The 22,590-nt window shown below is 34.6% G+C and overlaps 2 protein-coding genes across 3 annotated transcripts; both read right to left on the reverse strand.

Annotated features, from left to right (window-relative positions):
• Positions 1-51: 51 nt before the first annotated feature.
• Positions 52-3,686, reverse strand: LOC117342939 (cilia- and flagella-associated protein 300-like). Its single transcript, XM_033905238.1, has 7 exons — positions 3,553-3,686; positions 3,149-3,230; positions 2,121-2,193; positions 1,779-1,945; positions 1,467-1,639; positions 728-794; positions 52-269 (listed from the first exon to the last, which is right to left on the reverse strand). The coding sequence occupies exons 1-7, from the start codon at positions 3,648-3,650 to the stop codon at positions 141-143; spliced, it is 789 nt and encodes a 262-aa protein (XP_033761129.1). The 5' UTR covers positions 3,651-3,686; the 3' UTR covers positions 52-140.
• Positions 3,687-7,103: 3,417 nt separating this feature from the next.
• Positions 7,104-20,432, reverse strand: LOC117342790. Of its 2 annotated transcripts, none has more exons than XM_033905051.1 (9): positions 20,182-20,432; positions 17,710-18,251; positions 13,636-13,723; positions 12,760-12,905; positions 12,142-12,451; positions 11,186-11,284; positions 9,386-9,486; positions 8,307-8,899; positions 7,104-7,469 (listed from the first exon to the last, which is right to left on the reverse strand). In XM_033905051.1, the coding sequence occupies exons 2-9, from the start codon at positions 17,837-17,839 to the stop codon at positions 7,413-7,415; spliced, it is 1,524 nt and encodes a 507-aa protein (XP_033760942.1). In that variant the 5' UTR covers positions 17,840-18,251; positions 20,182-20,432; the 3' UTR covers positions 7,104-7,412. The 2 variants fall into 2 exon arrangements, with proteins under 2 accessions (XP_033760942.1, XP_033760941.1); XM_033905050.1 differs by lacking the exon at positions 20,182-20,432 and adding an exon at positions 18,629-19,819.
• Between the last annotated feature and the right edge of the window lie 2,158 nt (positions 20,433-22,590).

The raw sequence follows: 22,590 nt of genomic DNA on the forward strand, positions 1-22,590 counted from the left end.
ATGTATGTGCTCCTTATATATGATCTGTAAAGAATTTCCAAAAGTCATAGCTAGAAAAACATTTGATTTATTTCACAATTGACAAAATAAATGTTGATGTGATGATTTGCATGATTTGAGAATGTTCTTATATATTGACATCAATCATACACACTGGAGCCAAACTTATGGTAGAGGACAGCAACATGTCGTTTGAATGGATCCACAACTAAATAAGAAAATGTCTGTTCATGGCGTTTGTCTGCTGGATAGTACATATGGCCGTCATCCTAAACAAAACAAATATGAATGTATAAATTGAAACTGATTTATTTTATATTTATCTTTAAAATTTATGTTTAGGTGAATGGACACTTTAAAATGTTTGATTAAAAAATACACTTTAGAAACATTAAATCATGAAACATCTATGAAGAATGATTAAAGACTTTTGTGTTTAACCTTTTCAATATACTACACTTCATTATTTTAGCATAATATACTATCTTTATCAGTAAATAAGCCTCTTGGCCACAAATAAGCTATCTTTTTCATTTTTGCATAATTATCAATTTCGAAACAGAAAGTGGTTCACAACAGCCCATCCTAACTTTAATACTAATTTTTTACACTCGATAAGAGGTTCATTGGAGGATAAATACCGTACTATTTTGAAATTGTCTATTTTACAAAAGAAGGGAAATGTTTTATTATACATCTGTATAAATAACATAAATAATGCACTTACTGAAGCTTCCACTTTGAACACACTTGATATAATGTTTAACTCCTTGGTTTCTGAGTTCTTCTGCACACTTTAAAAAAGAAATTATTTCATGAATAAAACGTTTTCTAAAAATGCATTCAATATGACGTTTGTTGATGAAAATAGAAAAAATTAGATCCTGAAGGGAAATAAGTCTCCGCTAGAAAACTAAGATGGTATAATGTCTTCAATACACTGGCAGTTTCTACAACCGTATTCGAAATTTTGGACCATAAATACATGTATAAACATGAATCATCTGTAATACTTCATTACTTTTGATAACTTTTTAAAAAGCAGACAAATTTTGTTGTTTTAAGGTATTTGATGTATTATTATAAAGGCTGAATAGAAAAATCACAACTATAAATCAATTTCTCATGGAAATGCAGAAAATTAAAAAAATATTGAGAAAAGAAAATTACTGGTTTGTTATCGTAATATTTCAAGGGGACTCTTCTTACCCCCCCCACCCCCATCAAGTGAAATCAATAGAACAAAACTATTCTGTGCATGCCAAAGAGACATAACGTACCTCAAAACTGGACTAACTCGCTTATAAATTTAACACAGTAAAATGGCGCTCATATGGAATTTACCTAACTCTTTGTATAAAAATACTCGGGTACTTGTACATTTGTTAATTGGTTTTGCATGAAAATCCAAAATGTTTGTATAAACATGTACAGACATATACTGTGACAGGTGTTAGTGTTCTCACCTGATAAGGTCCTTGTACATCTGTTTTGTAATATCTAAATATGGGTCAATGATATCCTCATATTGACAGATCTTCCCTCCCAGACAGATGTGCTGGAACAGTCGAAACAGGAATTCTTCTCTCTCGCTGTCATTGTATAAACAATAGTTGTCGGAGTCATCAATCAGCAGCAGCTACAACAGAAAATTATTGTCATGTGACTTTTCGACAAACGTCAATCATCAAAATATAAAACATGTGATGGATGTACAGTGTGGAAGCACTTGTATGTAAAAAATATAAAAATCTTCTCTCAGGTGAAAATGTAAATACCTTCCTCAGTTCATCAGAAATCGTGAAATCTTGATAAAACTCATCAAAGCATTTGCGAATGGCACCATTTTCTCTAACAATATCATTGTCTGTGAGTCGGTCAAACAGCGTCATAGACAACACCGTGCAGGGTACAGGTTCAACTGTCACACTAGTTGCAGACACACCTATAAAAACAAATATACGCTTATAAATGTAACCAGTACCAGCAATACAGCATTGGTTAAAATAACACGAAAAACAACATTTTCTGCTCTTTGAAAACAAAGTATCTTGACAAAAAACAAAAAATACCCTGTATTGGGATATCAATATAGAAGTTTATAAGTAACCAGTACTCACCTACTGGTGACCAGGTGCAGTTTTCTGATACGGTTTGCAGAGTTGAAACCACATTAGGGTCCTTTAGAAAATCCTACAATAACAGCACACATTTTTATGATTTCAGAAGTAATAGGTGGAGTAGCCTCCCTTAGATGGTGATAAAATCATTTCATGTAAAACATATTAAAACAGTAGACCACAATTGTAATATAAAACCTTACCTGATTGTTACACCTAAATATCAAACAGTGTTGTCATAATTTTAGATACGCACATGCTAGTTCCTGCAAAGCTACAGCATTTAAATTGAAAGAGGTGGAAAATTACAATTTCAAAGCTATATTCAACTTTTCATGCAGGTGACTCCTATTTATTTATTTATATTTTTTTTGGAAAATCAAATACTGGTTGGCAGCTAATATTCACTATGTTGCTTGTGACAAAACCACACTTTACACCACAAGCACTTTCTAATGCTTTGGATTTGCAGATATTTTCAGATTTTGGGCTGTTTCCATTTGCTATATGGGACTTGAATATAGGGCGGAACAATAACGCTCCTATCGAAGCGTAGCCAGAGTTTCCTCTTGCCCTGCCATCATGAGGCATGGCGTTAGGGCCAGAGGAAACTCAGGCTAACCTAAGTGATTAGCTAATGGGGATCAACATACTAGACTTCCTCTTCAGGTGCATAGTTCTAAAAGCAGAGAGTATAATGTCATTTTACTAGCTCAGACTAGTGGGATTTCCCCTTTAGCCTTATGGTAGGATAATTGATTGCCTTGAGAGAGAAAGGTTGCTTGTTCTAAGCCTGGCAAGAGTATTTTTCATTAAAATCCTTCCTATCATATTGTTATAACAATGCGGACAAGTTGGTCCTGTTCCATCAAATGATATTAATGATACCATGTCTTACATGTTCATTGTATTTCCTGACAATATTGACAATTAATTTTTGACATGTAGGCCTAATAACTTATGAAGTAAACTAGCAAATTAAAACAGAACATGTACAAGGGAAAGCCCTGATGTATAAATACACTTACTGCAACAAAATCATCTTTCTGGTAAGCCTGGAATGGTTGGTCAAAACTATACATTTGGCATTTTATCCTCCCGTGCATAGACCTACACAAATGTAAGATATAAGATTAAAAGAATATTCTAGAAACCGATATTATATCCGACAAATGTACGTTATTTACGATAAATTGTTGCTTTGAGTAAATGCCGAGCAGAAAATGCGTCCATAATTTTGTATCCAAATGCCGATACCGAGATTAAATCACTTTTATATATAAGGTAACTCTGGGATTAACATCAACTTTACATGTCTGGATGCGTCTATGGCAACGACACACGCCAATGACATGTTTTACATTCTAATTTTCATATTTCCTCATCAAAAGTATGAAAAATGTAAATTCAACACATAATTATGATCCTTTACCATTTCATAAAGAATTCTTTGTGTTCTTTCCCCTCAATCGATTCAAATTTCTTTCCTTTCAGCTCCTGGAATGTAAATTTTGCTCCTTTCGCGTCCATGTTGAATCTTGGTTAAACAGACGCTTAAACAGACAGTCTTTGTTATCTCGACGCTTATTAATTAAATGCGCCAAGTTATATTGGGTGCAACAAAAACCGCTCAGTATCACAATATTCTGCTTAGTGATAACATATATATACCTTCAAGAAAGTTTGATAATTTTGATACAATTTTTAATAAGATAGGGATGTTATAAAATAGATGAAAGCAGATTATTTAGAAGTTTCCGCTGCATGTAAGTTGCTTTTTGATGTCATCTTTCTGTGTATAGGCGTACATCCATTGATAATTATTAGTTTTGCAGTCACCAAAAACAGTTTAATCTGTCTTTTTATTTTTATTTTATTCATTTATTGTTTTCATTTTCTTATTGGCGATTATATATAACTCTTCCATGAAACAGTTATCTCCCCTGGGACGCCACTGAAATGACAAATCGGTCTGTTTCTAAATGTAATATTTCAGGCATTATGTCTTGACGGAACTGCAGATGTTTATGCAGGCATTGAAAGTAAGTCTTTTTCAAGGTCGTCTAAAAACAACAAAAAATCACCAGGTCCGTCTTTATTACATAAGCGCTATGTGTACTCTGGTCCAACAGGTCCAACCGTTTGGACCGAGATAAACGAAAACGGCCCTATATACATGTATATGGGGCACCGTTTTACAATTTATTCCCATTTGGTGATATCACCTATTCAAATGAGTGATATCACCTATTCGAATAGGTGATATCACTTAAGAACTTTTTAAAGTGATATCACCTATTCGAATATGTGATATAACCTATTCGAATGAGTGATATCACCTATTCGAATAAGTGATATCACCTACTCGTTTCATTAAGTGATATCACCCATTCATATAGGTATCACTCATTCGAACAGGTGATATCACTTATTGAAACGAATAGGTGATATCACCAATTCGAATAGATGATATCACTCATTCGAATATGTGATATCACTTAATGAAACGAATAGGTGATATCACCAATTCGACTAGGTGATATCACTTATACAATTTCATAAGTGATATCACCTTTTCCAATTGGTGATATCACCTATTCGAATGAGTGATATCACCTATTCGAATAAGTGATATCACCTATTCGTTTCATTAAGTGATATCACTATTCGAATAGGTGATATCACTGATTGAATAGGTGATATCACCAAATGGGAATAAATAGTAAAACGGCGCCCCATATATATATACATGTAGTTACTCTACGAGTCTTGTAAAAGTTTCCTTAACGATCGCGACTGGATAACACGAATCGGTGATATTTTGGTGCATGTATTTTTTATATCAGTCATCAAATCTTTGAAAATACACCAATTATCCTAATTTTTAGTGTAATTTGATTTCTAATTTTCTTCGGTGACAAATGCAGCGCATCATATTTTCACGGGATGAATTGCACAATAGTTGATTTTTAAATGTCGAATAGTTAAATTGCAGCAAAATGACTATGGATATTTTTGTTTTGATATTTAATGCATAAAAGACAAAATGAACATATGTAAGACAATACAAAAAATGTTATTTTTATCATGTATCATTCTATATGAGCGGTCAAATTTTTGGACATAAAGAACATGAAAATGATTATTAACATGCATTTGCATCTGTCATTCTTTCTTACATTGAACACAAGAGAACAAACTGGATAAAAATATACAGGGATTGGGTTGGAGCATCCCGGGACTTGCATCTTCGTTAGTCAAGGCTTTTGATTACCTTTCATCCAAAGTTCCCGGCATCCCTTTTTGACTCGTGCCCCGACAGGGCCTCGAACTCACGATCTACGGCACCCAATCGCCTAGCCAGAAATACCCGCAGCTTATACCGCTGCGCCACATCGGCGTTCTTAAAAAGAACGTTTCAATGGCGCAGTGATGGTCGGCCCGATACCCTGACATGATCATTGTGGAAGTCGTCTATAAGATGATAGGAATACCTGGATCGCAATGCATTTACATACATGGATACGAATTGTACATATAGTCTTATTTTCCCCAAGGTCTCGTTTTAGCACATTACGTGAAGTTAACAGACTAAGTAAGGTCCATATGACTTGTATTGAAAAGCTTCTCGATAAATGCAGCCTCTATACATAAAAAGATAGGCCCGCCACAAGAGTGACACGCCATATCAGCCACCATAAAAAGCCTTTTGGAAGATCTTACCTCCAAACGCGTTCACTACTAGATTTTTCGAAACATTTTCATCCTCTGAAAATCTTTATTATTCACAGATAAACTTAAACGTGTACCAGGAGGGCACATGCATATAGAGCCTGCATGGTTTGTAACAGTTTTGTTGAGAACTGTACCTGTTGGTTCTTTGTGTTACAAAACTGAGGCTGAGGAGGGAGAGTCTGTAATGTCCGTGATTTAAATTCCTCATTGAATATTCGACTAGCATGGTCAATACTGGTTTATTATATATCTGAAAGTGAAATCGAAAGACATGCAAGGTCTTGGGTTGCCTCTGCCATGCACGAAAACAACAATATGTCGGCCAAAAGGGATATGTCCTTCGCCGCTCCTACCCGTGGCACTTTGTGTTTCTGGGGAAGGTGAGAGACGGGTCGGTCTATGGGCAAGACATTTTTCCCTTATTGCTTTTATATGACGTGCAATGGGCATCCTGTATGTTGTTCAGCGGGGTAGCCACCAACTACTACAAGGGGACACCCCTTCACAATAGCCTTGGAAATCCCAAACAATGTCGATAACTATCACGACTCTATTCTTGCTATGTCCCGCCATGGACGTAATTTTGGTTTGTATCATATGTCTTCCATTGCGGACCCTGAACCTTTATAAATAATAATAATGATAAAGAACTGCTGCAGAAGAAAATGTGAAGCGTCAGTTTGGGTAAGGATGCTGTTCAGAGTGAAAACGATAGACAGTAGTTCACGAAACAACAAAAAATATGAACTTTATTATTTATAGTTTTGCAATTGATAAATGCATGTCAATTATTGATAAAAACGTTTTTGAGGAAATGATCGTATGGATTTATCGAAAACTGTGAAAGCCATCTGTGATAGAACATTATTCAAACAATTTTCTCGACTTTGTAAAGTTTGGTAATCTAATGCAATATGGTCTGATTCGTATTATTTTAGGTATTCTAAAAGAGAATGATCAGTTTGTATTTCATCAGTTTGGAAATGGGTTAAAGTGTAGGTAGGGTTTACATGTTTATCGAGAAAGTCGAGATTCTCCCCAAAACAGTAATATAACTGTATGTAGATCCAAAGATAAAGCCAAAGATTAGCATCTTAATTGTTTTTCATATTAAATTCAATAAATAAAAGTACCTGTTTACTTTTCCATGTTTTTTGTTATCGAAACTGCTGATTTCTATCAAAATAATAACAGTTTTGCTCACTCAATGCTCGTTTCTGAAGGAAGAAAATAAACTCGTGCAACAAATTCGATATCATATCATCACTTTTATCAAGTCATCCGTATTTCATGTATACGAAATTATTCTTTAAAATCGTCTCCATTTAAGTCCAATAGCTGTTCCAGTTGAACGTCCTAACGGCACATAAAGGTCATTTTAAGAAAAGAGAAGCACGGAATATCCATGATTTAAATAGCACAAGGTATCTTTTTTTATTTGTATTGATTTCACTAAAATGTCTTTTGTTGAGAAATTCAGAAGAATTATTTCATATCGTAATCAATAAAAGTCTTTGATCAAATCACTTTGTTGCTAGATTCCGGATTTTCTCCACGTCATAACGTCGTCTTTGAACGTAGAAAAGCTTCCAACTTCGGGGGTTCGTTAAGCGCCTGTGAAAACGAGAGAAAAGATGATAAAAATAACGGTACAATTTTATGATCTAGTTGAACAATGACATATGTAATATTTAGCCACAGGTCAGACTACTAACAATTGTCTGATTGATTGGTTTAACTACGCATCACCACACATAGCACATGCAGCGTCAAGAAAATGGCAAAACTCAAGAACCTTGTACATGCAATATATATATATATATATATAAAACTGTATAGGGATCCTGCTCTTATGATACCAATCTTTTATCCCTGTGTCGATGCTTACGTTAATATCTCGTTTAATTTATCTCTAAAAAGTAATGACGTCACACGAACTTAATTTTTCCTTTTGCGTCAAAATAATGTATCTTACAAACATAACATATTAAATTGGACGTAGAAAATCCAATGTGATGTAAGTAAATGTTTAGATTCGCGCTGAAGGGGATTTTTTTTTTATCTCGGTTAATATGTACTCAAAAATGTTTCTGACGGTTAATATGTACTCAAAAATGTTTCTGACTATCTAGCCGCTTTAATATACTGTAGAGCTACTTATATCTTATATATAACGGAACGATAATCAGAATCATTCGGAGTAGATCTGATAAATATAAGTACAACATATCACACCTCAAAATATCTCGGAACCAACCATCAATAGGTAACCGATTATAATGAATAAATATCAAACAGGAAAAAGAGAACCCAGAGCAGTCTTCCATTTTCCATAACCTGTACCAATGTATGCTTTCTTATCTTAATTCTTCAGGCATTATTATTTTGTTTGATAATAAAAGAATGGTGAAGTCTTTGCGACAAACATAAGAAACTTTTTCAATATTGTACCTCTACAAGATATCTCTTCTGTCTTGTGCCGTTTCTGGCAGTCTGTGCCCTCCGCTTGGGTAGCGTTTCTTTTGAGTCTCCCTCTGTTCCATCTCCTCCACGGCTTCTATGTATCCACTCCTTCATCTGTTTATCGAGTTCCATCAGTACCCTAGTACTAGTTTCCAACTCTGGAAGATAACTATCCAGACCCATATAGTGTATGTCCAGCACTTTCATTAACTTCACTAGACCTTGGTCATGCTTTTCCAGTCTTGTGTATTCATAGAATCCATAATAAAGAAATTCCTTGTCACTGTTCGCCGTACGTCGTTTGTGCTTAGATTTCAAGAGTTTCAGTGACTCCGTGTCACGTAGTTTGATTGTCAGGTATTTCAGAAAAGGTGCGTACGCATCCGAGAGTTGCGCGCGGTGAATGTATAAAAACAGTCTCATGCACAATGTGTGTTTGAGCATGTCCACAGCGCGTGATGCCGAACGCCGGTGGAATAAACGCTGGTAGTTTGCCTTGCTGAGAACAAGTATTTCGGAACTTCTCGTCACCGTACATGTCTCTATGAAGGTAGGCAGTCCAACGACAAGTTCCAAAGCTCCTGCAGAAAATCAATACATCAATGTAAAAACATCAATAAAAAACACCGATGATAACAGGTAATTTTACGTCGTATGAACTAATCAGCCCTTCGATGTCTATATGAGGGGTAATAAAATTAGCTATAGGTTCAGCATATAACTTTGCATATATATATCAGCACCGTCCAGCTGACGTGAATGTATCATTATCATTATAATCAATATAAATGTATACACATAACACACTTTTCTATGATACAGGATAGCAAAACTAAAGCATTGAATAACAATATCCTGTCTCGCTGTGGGTAACAAGAGAAACACTTATTAATTACAGCTATATTTAGTTATTTTAGTTCAATCCTGTTTTGTTGTGATTAAATGATCAAATAGGTAATATGTTGAGGCACCCACTAAAAATATTCTTTTTGGTTTTTAGCGGCTGAATGGATCCATCCTACAGCAATCCACGGTGAGCTGTATGTGTATAAAACTGAGTAACTTACCGACCATTTCATTGGCTCCAAGCAGACACATAGGGAACTGTTTGTGAGCAATTCGTTTCCTTTTCAGTGTTTCGTATGGCGTATAATTCATTCCATAGTTTCTGAAATAATGACAAATAAGATTAATGAAGAGCAAAGTTAAGCAATACTCCATTCGGGTGTAGACATTGCCTCCCTTCAGTACCAACATCTTGTTTCATTTCAAACTACTTCTAGACTTTTCTACCATATTATTTTTTGAAACTCACTGACATAACGTTACATAACAAACGATGTATAGAGACTATATATAGACATAATTTCATCGCCAAGCTTATGTTGCGTTTAACGTCATCAGAACAGGCAGGGTAATGTGAGGACGGTTGTCATGGAGACATAAGGAAAAAATCCCGATTTTTTTATAGGCCTACTTTTTTGTCACCTCCAACAGCATGTACTCCTTTACGGGTTACAATGAAACAAATAGTAAAATCTCAAAGGTCCATCAATAGATCTTAGGACATATGGCATGCTCGATGATTTAGAGTTAGAGAAAATGATCTATATATTAATATAATGATAGGTAAGGCTGTTATATTAAGATAAAGACGGTGGTCTGGATCTAAATAATAATCAGCAACGTCAAGTAGGATATTAGTGGCATGAGGATATTAGTGGCATGGTGCTTTAGGCAGTTTTAATTATATTTTTCCAAAAATTGCATGATGTCTAAGACAATTTGATTATTGTTTCAAAAGCGAGATTCTTTACAGCAGGTCTGACTAGTTATATGTACAGCTATTTCCAAAAGTGAGATTATGTACAACAGATCTGACAAGTTACATGTACAGCTATTTCCAAAAGTGAGATTCTGTACAGCAGGTCTGACTAGTTATATGTACAGCTATTTCCAAAAGTGAGATTCTGTACAGCAGGTCTGACAAGTTATATGTACAGCTATTTCCAAAAGTGAGATTCTGTACAGCAGGTCTGACTAGTTATATGTACAGCTATTTCCAAAAGTGAGATTATGTACAACATGTCTGACTAGTTATATGTACAGCTATTTCCAAAAGTGAGATTCTGTACAGCAGGTCTGACTAGTTATATGTACAGCTATTTCCAAAAGTGAGATTCTGTACAGCAGGTCCGACTAGTTATATGTACAGCTATTTCCAAAAGTGAGATTCTCTACAACAGATCTGACAAGTTATATACTAGTAGCTATACTATATAACAGCTTTAGGGTTATCTCCAGGACATATTGGGTCAGAAGATCGTCTTACAAAGGGTCAAACCTTATACTACTTACAACATGGTAGATACAATGAAATCGTGGTATCATTGTCACACCGGTATGATGACTAGGGCTATTATAAGTATCTCGATTCTGAACAATTTTCACGTATTGTTCACTAATGGTCGATGGTGTTAAAAGGGTGGTCGATCGAATATCGGGTGATACAACACTACACTATTATTTTAATATATGACCATCGAATCTTTCTGTTATGCCCTACGGATGGACGACCCAAGCATGACCTCACTTTTAATCCAGTTTTATTTCCGAAAACATGTTTTATATAGGTCGATCCGACAAAGACATTTGTTCGATAAATGTATTAAACTTCCTTTAAATATTCTAACAAATAACGAAATACCGTATAAAATTGGACATCAAAAAGATAAGAGGTTTCTATATCCGAAATCCAAATTGGGTTTGAGAATTTACGAGTTATGCGTTTATGTGTGAGTGCGTGTTTCAGATTAGGACTGGTCAGTCTTGGCTGACCACTGGTCTGATTTATCGACTGTACTTACGGTGGTAAAAGTTCTGGTAATAACCTGACCATCTCAGCCCAAAGATCTGGATATTGACTTCGATGCTTTCCCTGATCGACCATCACTTCGGCCTCTCCGCTGAAAATAGATAAATGCTTACACTCATTTTCAAGCTTGATATTGACATTTATAATTAAATAAGGATATTTGGAAAGTATGCATTGGTTAAATAACACAATGCAGGCATTTGTTTTTAAAACGTTACAATCTTTAAACATGCTATAAAACATTTTTTCATAACAAATTTCAGTGACAGAGAGGAAGAAAGTGTTTATTATATCCAAAATTCGTTAAATAATAGGATTGATCATAACTCGGGATTTTCTTTTCTTTTTTCGTAATAAGCGGAAATTTTAACCAAGCTTGTTCGCCTTCAGAAAGTTTTACTGTATTATCTAAATTGTAAAACTGATATTTTATTTGTTGAAGGTTTGAAATACGGTGTACATTATAATACACCAGATTTAGAAAATAAACACAAGTTTATATATAAATAAATATAAATATTTCAAGTATATACAACAATATATGACTATGAATTACAGGGCGATATTGATTATGGAACAAAAAGTTTGCGATTCAAATCCATTATTTTGTTTTGTATGCTACAAATTGAAAAGGAATGAATATAATAAAAATAATTATATAAATTTCTTATAAAAGCCTTTCGCTTTTTGTATTTGAAATGATTTTTCGATAATTTAGCAGTGGGATATAAATTTGTTTGGCATTACAGCTTGTCATTTTGCCTACAGACTATAGTCTCAGTATCTACTATGTAAGAATAAGAATACCTATTAATTGTCGTGTAGAATGCTCTTTATCAAACTCTTTTCTTATATCGCTTATCGCTCGCACGATTGTGAGAAACAATTTTTTTTAATCACATTGAAATATTTCAACACTACAGTTGTACAAACTGTTTCTAATCAAACCTTCTTATGAAGTAGACGTTGTCAATTTCCTGTCCTTGTTTTGTTAGCCGACATCCGTAGTGGAATGTGTCCCTTTTTAAAGATATCGCCATTGATTTTTTCTGTCGAGATGTCCATTGTTCAAATAGTGGATTATTTTCTACAAATTCTGTCTTTTCTCTGAACTCTCTTTCTAACACGTCGCGGACTGAGCGATTGTACAGCGCTCTGTCTATGACAAGTAGTTCTGAGTTCGAGTCTACTACCACACTGGCTGTTCGTATGCAGTCTTCCTTAATCAGGGCGATCTCTCCGACAGTGTGTCCGTCTCCTTTATTGGTTCAACAATAGGAATAATGACCAACACAGAAAATTTTTTAACAATTAACAATTTGTACCATTTTAAACATTGTTCCTTTTTTCTTTTCTTTTTTGAAACAAAAATACTTTGACAAGCCGTTGTGTAGAGAGGTAATGAGCACAATCGTCACGTGGAATGAAAGTCAGTTCCTTCAAATTTAACGTTGCAAAAAAGTGGTCAACTATAGTAATCGTTTCTTTATTAAATTGTTCATTTTCTTGTTATTAATGAGCATACGGTATTTTTCGAAATACTTCAAAAATAAATTGAAAACAGACCTGATGTCCATACGTGTTGTCCGAGCGCTGACCTCTCCAGCTTCCCCCTAGAACACACTTTTTCAACATGTTGTCGTACTTCCTGTTCATTTTCCTTATCATGGTAGACATATATTGACAATTTCCCTTTTAAAATAATGTATAACCTGAAATTGAAAAGGTTCAAGTTCTGAGAAGCAACTTTCAAATACGACAATACATTACTCTAAAACAAAAAAGTCTAACAAGACAAATATGCAACTTGTATACAAAATTTTGATAAACACAGTTTTATATTGAATAAGATTTGATCAGAGCGACAGAACAAACCTTTGTAAAATAGTATTGTTACAATACTGTTATTAGACTTTTGTATTATTCGTTTCTCAATCTCACTTTTGTTCAGATCATCTACATTGTAACTAATTGATTCCTGGGTAATGTCACACGGCTACATATGAGATTAAGTCCCTCATAAGAATGATTTAAATGACATAAATCAGGAAGATCACTTTAGCAAATCACTTAAATTTAACACGACGATGAATAAAGACTAAGACAGTTATAATATAGGCTTCCAATTAAAGCTAGAATCGAAAATATATAAAAAAACAAATATGAGCAAATGTGAAAATATGTTTCATTTATATACTGTTCTTCTATAAAGTCCTACATTTGTAGCTAGATTATTACTGTCAACGTACATATATTAACGGTAATCTTACTTTACCGATTTTCGCGTTGTAAACCTATCGATAAATAATGGTGGTTCTGTACATTGTTTTCTATGGCTGCGCTTCTTCATCATTGTTCGAATGTGTTTTAATTCTGTTATCCGCTAAATTATGTGTACGCTAAAATGTGAACTTTTACAGTAAACAAAGATTTAAAACATGCCTGTCTCCATTCTCTCCTTGTTTAATTATGACGTCATCCCGCACCTTCTTCTCGAACACACAATGACGTATGACGTCCTTGACGATATCTGGAATGAAACATTGTAATAAAATAAACTGCCAACATGATTTCTTTAATTGGGAGATTGAAAAAAAAATCATTCCAAACTGACATGATCTACCCACGCGTCGATTAGTTTTCTGTATATAGTTCACAAACTGATTTCGCAAACATTCGTGTCAAATTTCTTTGTCAAGCCATTTCTATACTTATGAAGTATATATAGAATTGTTATATTTAAGGAGAAACCATTAAAGTTTCTATTTCATTAAAAAAATACTTTTTTCGTTTTCTTTTTGCTGACGTGATTGAATAAAAGAATTAATCTATCTTCGCTTTATTTGCATCTGAATAGAAAATTCTGCAGGTATTGATGAGTAGATACATCATATTCTTATCGGTCTGTAAGCATCATTACCTCATATACAAAAAGTATTAAGTTTCAATATTGATGATTTTGATATTGCACTGCTAAAAACCAGTTATTTTTACTTTCATAGATCATACACTAGTATTATTTCAACCGTACAACTAGAAAATAACCAGAGAATCGCAGTGAACATTAAGTTGATATCAGATACCAGCTGAACGTGGATATATACACATTCAACTAGATGTTAAAATGAGTAATACATCTGATATTGTATAAAATGTTTCTGATGAATGTTAAAGGTTGTGTAGTTCTTTTCATATGCTCCCAGAATGAGGTGTGGTTGTCAATTTGTGATAAACATGTCAACAACACCATATGTATTCAATAGCGATCGAATTCAAACATTTTGATAATGTAAATGTATTTTGCATTTATAGTAGAAATCAACATGTAGTGAATGGGCTGTTGGTTTGATTAAGTCTTTGAATGGAAGGCTCTGCAAGGTATGTCGCCGCAACCTCAGAAATAACGGATTAACAAGACACATGATTATTAAAGAACGATTTTACATTTGCTAGCAAAATACGTACAGTGTAGAAGTTCTATTCCTCAACGTATTATGTAATTCTGACATTTTAATTGATTTTCTAATACCAACACTTCATTTTAGCAATAGGTGCATGTGTATATGATATTAATTTGAAAAGTGGGCTCAATGGATCATTCTAACGAACTTTAATCCAATATCAATTTCAGTTTTGATATGCGTTAACTCGGCAATATTATATGAGTCTTCCATGAGATATATTCATCAGCCGTATGTCAGCGAAGGAAATAAAGATGCAGTGTTTAAATAATGACGTCAATCTCTTTTCTTATATGGTTACAACACGGAAGCTTCAAGTGGCCTATTATTATGTCTATAATATATAAACATCATTTTACGTCATTTTCGTTCAATGAACAGCTCAGAAATAGCTATGATTTACACATGTGTTTGATACCCTTCTTTATTTTGACAAAATATGATAAGTCCCTCACCATGGAAAGTCTTCGTTAAGTAACCAAGGTACCAAACGCATATTAAGTGATCGCTACACTGCTAACAGATGGTGACATGCAAGATTTCAAGGGTTTAAAGATTTAGAAAAGATATGAAAGGGAATACCAACTTTTAATATGAATTAGATAACAGATACAGTAAATGTAGATTACTGGACATCACATAGGTGTGTCATTATTCGAAGACTCATCCTTAACGTAGAGGCTAACGCTGAGAGAAGCTAGATAAATCGAAATCACTTTAAAAGAAATTAAAACATAGACAGATGTTTTAACCCCATAATTCGATCAATTTGGATAAAATTTAGGATTAGTTTCATAGTTAGATGTATAAGTGTCTGCTGGATCTCAACATGTTAGTGGGTTTGAGAATCATATGTCTCAACATAAATGCTATTCCATGAACATCTCAACGTCATCTAAGTGATGGCTTCTTACAATCGTCATTATTTTTTCGAAGTGATGCGCTGGAAAATATTTAAAGAAAAATACATCAGAGAAGTATAAGCAAAACAATCAATTGATGAGACGGATGGAAAGATTGATGCCAATTATAGTGTAAGGGTGAAATGATAATTTGATAATCGTGGCCTTGGCCGTTTTATCGATGTATGAGCAGATAGACGTCTAAACGTGTGACGGAGGGACAGGACGAAATAAACTGTCTTGATCCCATTTTCATCCAATTCCTTTTAGTTAAGGGCGTATCTCATTGGCGGAGACGTCGCCGCGATTGCCGCGACTGTACGGCGACACGGGAGAAAACAAATGTCGTGCACTCTCACCAAGACGACATCAAGGCGACTTCCGAGAAGTTGACGATCAATTTGCACGAAAAGTCGCCGGGATGTCGCGGAAACGTCGCTGAGACGTCTCCTTAGTCGCGGCAGTATCGGCGATGTGAGCTTGGGTTGTGTCACGTGGTCTCTGAAATACGTCAAGCAGCGTCGCGGACACGTTGCGGTGACGTCGCGAAGACGTCGCGGCAACGTCGCCGCAACGTCTCCTCAGTCTTATTAGTCTTTATTAGGTCTTGGAGACGTCACGGAGACGTCTCCGCGACGTCGCGAAAACGTCTCTCTAGTCGCGGACAAACTAATCTCCATCAGTTGCGCGACGTTGCAGGGACGTCTCGGAGACGTCGTCGAGACTTGCTGGAGACCTACTGGAGACTAAAAAAAGTCTCCTAAAAAATCGAACATGTTCGATTCTCCCGCGACTCCACGGAGACTCGGTTAGTCTCCAGGAGACGTCGCAGCGACGGCGCCGCGACTAGCGGAGACTCGAGTCGCCAGTAGGTCGCCAGTTAGTCTCCAAGCCAGTGAGATACGCACTTAAGGAAAGTCCTTAACTGAACATTTTTCATAGGAAATATACAGAACTTAAGAGAATAATATTAATTAAGTTCAAATTTTATGTTAAGGAATATTGGTGAAGCTGTCCCCTGCTTACATTAACTGGATGCCATGAATACATATATACCTTAGGTAACAGAGTATGGTATCGATACTCCGTCTTAGTGACTTTACCTAATCAAAATCTAACACGTGACCTACCCAGTAGCATTACTGTGTCAAAGACTTATATATACGCAAAAGGCTCATGTAAAGGAAGGTCAGTATGTACTAATAGAATGTTTATTTGCAAGTCTTATTTAACTCTCGTTTCGATTTGACACAGATAGATATACATCTAACCCGTGTCAAAACCCTGGAACATCTATGGACAATTTCTGACTTTAAACTGTCGAACTGACAAACCATTGATCTCAAAGTCAATCGAGCATTAAGACCTGTATTATATATAAATACAATACACTATTTGGTAATCAACTATTGATGGGATCGACACAATAAGATGAAAAAATGACTGATACTTTATATATATGCACTGAGATTCTACAAAAGAACTGTAGATTTCATCTTGATTATTGATAATCATAACGTTTGTTCATTATAAAGACACACGCTGTATCTAATTGTTAGTAACAGTTCCGAGACGAAATGAATTAAAACATGCTATTGATAATCATGACTTGCTAGTGTTTCCAATATCTCATACACATGGACATGCGAATTCCCTTCCCATGGTTCATATACATGCATAGCGATACATGAATGGTAACGGACAAACACTGACGTCAAAGAATTTTGACAAATATGAGTTCATGAGGTCAATGAATAATGCTTGCCATAATGATTAAAAACTCTTGCCTTTAGCAGCATAATGAGATGTGGTCGTCAGTATACATGGTATTATCATATCACTTCTTTTGGGCAACGTTTACATGCAGAAGACGCTCATTCTTCTTAAACACCTGGCCATTACCTTTTTAGCCGTAACCTTACTTTAACGATTTAGATTACAATCAAGAAATATGTTTAACGTAGATTCGTTAAAGAACATGTCTAACATGTAAAATTGGAATTCATAAGCAATTATCGCAAAAAAATCTACAAAATACCATATGCTAAAAATATAAAAGCATTAAAATATTCATGAAACCGACCCTTTGATATTATCATTTTCTATGTTTTCTATGGGGAAAAATTAAATATAATTTAATGATAGATACTTACCCGGCTTGAGAGACAGGAATAGTGGGGATTTGTTCCGGAACCATCCTATAAGTTCCTGACAATCAAAATCTGTTCTTTGATCAGGATTTTTCTCAATCACCGAAACTACCTTCTCATACAATGATGGCATATTGCCTTGTGATGTATTCCAAACAATACCGAATAATTGCACCTGTCGACCCAATCTTAATTGGAAAGATGATAATTGATGTGACGTATACTGAGCTTATTCAATATGTTGTCGACTATTGTTTTCGTTTCCATTGTCATCCAAGTTACATTCGTTATATACAGATATCACGCAGTCAGATTATAATTGTAACATTATTTTCTGATAACACAGACACTATAGTTTAGGTAGGTAGTTAACGTTGATATGGACCCGGCCTAGGGTAAGGTAGATTACCGAGTCCGTTATTGTCACAGCCTCCTCACGCTACAGTGGGCCACTATGGGAATGTCTCTAAGTGTCCCCTTGTCTTGTGAGAGTTGAACATGACATGTCACAATAAATCACCAACGACGACGTCTCGACCGATGAACTACAACATCAAATGAAATACTAGTAAATTTATATTGATCTATTGTCATTACACTAACATATATGCAGCTATTTAAAATTATTTCATCTCCATACATTACACAGTATTGGTGACGAATTGTTGCGTAAAAATAACGTTTAAAATATACTGTATGTATTTCCCTGTTACTGCTTTCATTAATGAGATTATTTATAAACAAATCATTCACATATGTTAACACTGGGCATATGCTGATATAAGTATGCGGAAATATCATTTGAAAGAGGTGGAAAAATATTTATGAATAACCAAAAAATATCAGTTATATACAAAAATTCGATCCCGATAATAGTTAGTACAAACCTGCCTTTAAACCAGCGAAAACATCTTTTACTTACGTTTCAATATAGAGCTTAGCAATGGTTGCGTCAGTTGAAGTCACTTGCTCGAACGTTCTCTATCGTTAATAAATAGCATCAGAACTCTATGGATACAAATACACATCACTTAGCGGAATAAATCTTTATAAAACCTATATAAATCAATAACCAATCACATCCGTCCATCCGAAACTGTTATATACACCGCAACTCACAGAGCCTTTTATAATCATCTATAACATACACTGTTATACCACAGGAGGCAGTGTTGTCCTCTGAATACTAACACTTAATCCCCACGCACGTCCGTCAATACACAAAATACCACCAACACTGTATCAGTGGCTAGCTAAATCTGAAAGGCTCACCACATACAAATGTACTCTGAATAATTAATAGAATTCTGATACATTCGTAACTGTACCTTTGGTGCCGGATGGCAACCAACTTGGGGACTAGGTGCTTTACATGGCCCATGAACCTTATTGTGATATATATATATATATGTATTCAAAATGTCTCCAGCGTGTTGAAACCTTTTTTTGCATTTTGTTAAATTGTTAGTGTGTTATATCCGAAAACGGTTCTTAAGGTACTGTATTATGAAACATAAAAGATTCAAAAACTCTGGGTGGTTAAGATGACGACGGTTACTACACTGACAGATGCTGAGGTATATTTATCCTCTGTATCTATATCCAAATTTCTATTGAACATTGATTATGTTACAGTCATGTTGCTGTCGTCATTGAAGGTTCTATAAGAGGCAACCCCTGCAGAGTTTTTGTTTCTCTTTGAACACTAAATTAGAAATACTCTACCCGCCTGAAAGCCTCGGAATCAAGCTATTGATCTAAAAAGAATAGTCAGCTTGACGTAAACAAACAAGAGGATGTAACAATACCGAGGTTTCTTGACTTTCGACTTATCCGTGGCAGATAAAGCTTGTCGCTCTTTCCAGCCTCAGTATTCGCATTATTCTATTTCCTTTCTTCTATGTGTCAATTATATATAAACAATCTGATAGACACTTGATGTATATTATATAATATGTATACTTTGAAGTTTACATCATAAATCATATTGCTATATTTCCTTTGAGAAGTGCCGACAGCTTATGACTTTTCCATGACATGCATTGTAGCACCACACGCAGAAGAATTCGTCATAAATCGACCTCAATAACTCTATACAATAATAATTATTGGATACTTATATAATTACCAACACTATAGATATTCGATATAGGAGTATTTGACCATTACTATGCCTAATATAAGCAGTAAATACAATGTAATATAATGATAATGGCCGTAATGTTTGACCAATCCAGATCATTATCTACCTGTAAATTACCTGTAAGCGTTTGGAAAGGAAAAGCAACATGTAAATGGGCACATCGACATACGTAACTTGACAACGCTTGCGTCAATAAATTGTACTTACCTTCGTGGCCTTAGCAATGAATCAATATCATGATATCTCTAGCCTTTTAAAGGAATTAATCCGAAATCTAACTAATGAATATGCTTGTAGTTAAATAAAAATTCAAAGTTAACTGTTTACCATACCGATCAAACGTTCGTGGTGTCAAATGTTGTGAAAGTAAATCTTCTGTTGACTATCACAATATATATGCAAGTAACGCCATCCCATACAAGTCGATTTGATCCGATTGCACTTTGAATAACGGAAGATATATGGAAAACTTTGACGAAATAAACTGTTATAACGATCACTAACAGCTCTCATAGGTACACCACGATACACACAAAGCCATTGATGATAGATTTCCCAAAGGTAGTTTAATCGAGCCGACTTTAATGATATATATTTTCCCTCTGATTTTCTCATAAACGTTGATAATGAAATCAACGAGGCTTTAAATTTGTTCGGTTGACCGGTTCTTGTGATATGGCATAAAGAACTTATGCCGAGTTCAATCGAAAGTTCGAATGTACGGTAAATAGGTAAATAAAACAGACATCCATTCTTTAAATAGGTGTCCTATTACAGTAGCCACAAATCCAAATAACTTAATTCTGTATAGATATCCCTGCTCGTATTCATCACATGTACAATAGTAATTGTCAGTGGGAGTCAGCTATACCATAAATAAGAAAAGATAAATTATTTCTTATCTAAAATATATCATTTGTCACGCATGAGTGCATTTCTTCATTTTGAGATGTTATTAACTATTTTATTACGCTATCTTATATTTTTGCAGAATATTTTCTATATGTTTTATTTTTATGATTTTTAATATTTACCACTATGAAACGAAACATTAACGACTTTTTAATATGATTTATTTCAAATACATCCAAACTGGCACAAACTTGCACAATAATCGCAGCAGGGAGCAATTAGGGCTTGTTTCGAGTCAAATCAAGCACAATAAAACACACTAACCCCTTTGTTTTAAGTATATATATATTTGTTTCTTTAACATTTCACTGTTGAACCTTAAATGTCAACCTTAACAAGCAAGGTACGATCCAATGTCTCTATAGTCACGAATAATCTGTTTACATAATCCAAGGTTAACCGGGATGTATTGTTTATTAACATTACCACCATTGTCTTGCGTCTTTGTAGACGGAAGCTAGTAGCTTTATCACTTTACCACACACTAGGGTTGAGGACACGTTTTTGTTCTTTTTTAATCCATCAAGATTTATTGATACCCATGCAGTTTTGTCTGTTGTCAACCAAAGTTGAACAGTTTTAATGGTTTTATGTTCCCACAACATCTAAGGCTATATTCGTGGGTGACTGCATGTTAGGTAACGACTTAGGGTCAGTTTAGAGTGTTATCATACTGACATATCATAACCTGGATAAATTAACATTATATTCAATAAGGTCATTTTCTAACGAAAACAGTCAACCTTCTAGTGACTATCAACTAACAAAACTAAATGTCAAGAAGAGAAAAGTATTTTTGGGTCAAAGGTCAGAACAAATAACATTCCTTGTTTGAATGGACGTTAAACATCACGGTAAAGTTGAAATATTTCCAATTTACAGGTAGATTGGAACAAATCAGATAATTAGTCCGTAAACTGTTGCGATAAATGGAGTTGATAGACGTTTTAGACCTTTTGGAGAAAACAAATTCAAATGCTTGATTCTTGTGCAAATTTGTTTTCAAATTAGTCGACTCTGACATGTGTACTGGTAATACCGGATGTAAGAAGCGGACGGATATATCGATCTGCTTCCATTTCTAGGTACAAAATTATTCTCTCTGTAGTTTCTGGACTTTAGAATACAATTGCTTTCAATTCTTTTAATGAACACCACAAGTTTAGTCTTCTACAGTGTAGTTCTGCAAGTATAATGAGTTCGGCATATGGAAATAGATATTGATTGGAATTAACGAAAAATAAACAAATAAATAGACCAAACATTCCGGTTGATATAGTTATAATTGTTATACTATAATCTTATTCCATTTTTTAAAATGCTTCTTCCTATACTATTAAAAAAAAAACAAAAGTTAACAAGGGACATTTCTGCATATCTTGCTGTGGATATTATTTATCACACAAAGCTTATCGATTGCAGAAGTTTGCTGCCACTAACATCTTTTATCGCTGTAAGATTTACATACCTTTGAAGATGTTGTTGATAGATACTCCTATGGCAAAGAAAGCGCTTACCTTTTTGTAGTATGTATTATTGTATTGTCAGCACTGTGACCGGCCTATAGATACATTGCCAAGTTCCAATATTAGTTCCTCGTTATATGGCATACACAGGTGTGCATGGTACAGCATTATTGCATTCAACAGACGCAAACAACGCTATGACAGATTTTTTTTTCTTAAATATTATTTTCTCATTTTACTATTAATGATATACACACACGTACTGAAACAGACACTCCCTATAAGTTGTATACCTTACCAATGACGTGAAGGTGTTAAAAATCAAAGTGTTATTTTGTAATTCCAAGTTCTCTTTTATCCTGT

The sequence above is a fragment of the Pecten maximus genome, chromosome 14 (genome assembly GCF_902652985.1).
Source record: "Pecten maximus chromosome 14, xPecMax1.1, whole genome shotgun sequence".
NCBI lineage: Eukaryota > Metazoa > Mollusca > Bivalvia > Pectinida > Pectinidae > Pecten > Pecten maximus.

Excerpts from the sequence above, each read along its gene's own strand:
- LOC117342939 (XM_033905238.1), bottom strand. The coding sequence starts at position 3,650 with ATGGACGCGAAAGGAGCAAAATTTACATTCCAGGAGCTGAAAGGAAAG. Across the intron at positions 2,194-3,148 it reads AGAAAGATGATTTTGTTGCA|GATTTTCTAAAGGACCCTAA; the intron begins GTAAGTGTATTT and ends CTGTTATTGTAG. Across the intron at positions 795-1,466 it reads ATGTACAAGGACCTTATCAG|TGTGCAGAAGAACTCAGAAA; the intron begins GTGAGAACACTA and ends TCTTTTTTAAAG.
- LOC117342790 (XM_033905051.1), bottom strand. The coding sequence starts at position 17,839 with ATGCCATCATTGTATGAGAAGGTAGTTTCGGTGATTGAGAAAAATCCT. Across the intron at positions 13,724-17,709 it reads ATTCCTGTCTCTCAAGCCGG|ATATCGTCAAGGACGTCATA; the intron begins GTAAGTATCTAT and ends GTTTCATTCCAG. Across the intron at positions 9,487-11,185 it reads TTACCAGAACTTTTACCACC|AAACTATGGAATGAATTATA; the intron begins GTAAGTACAGTC and ends TCATTATTTCAG.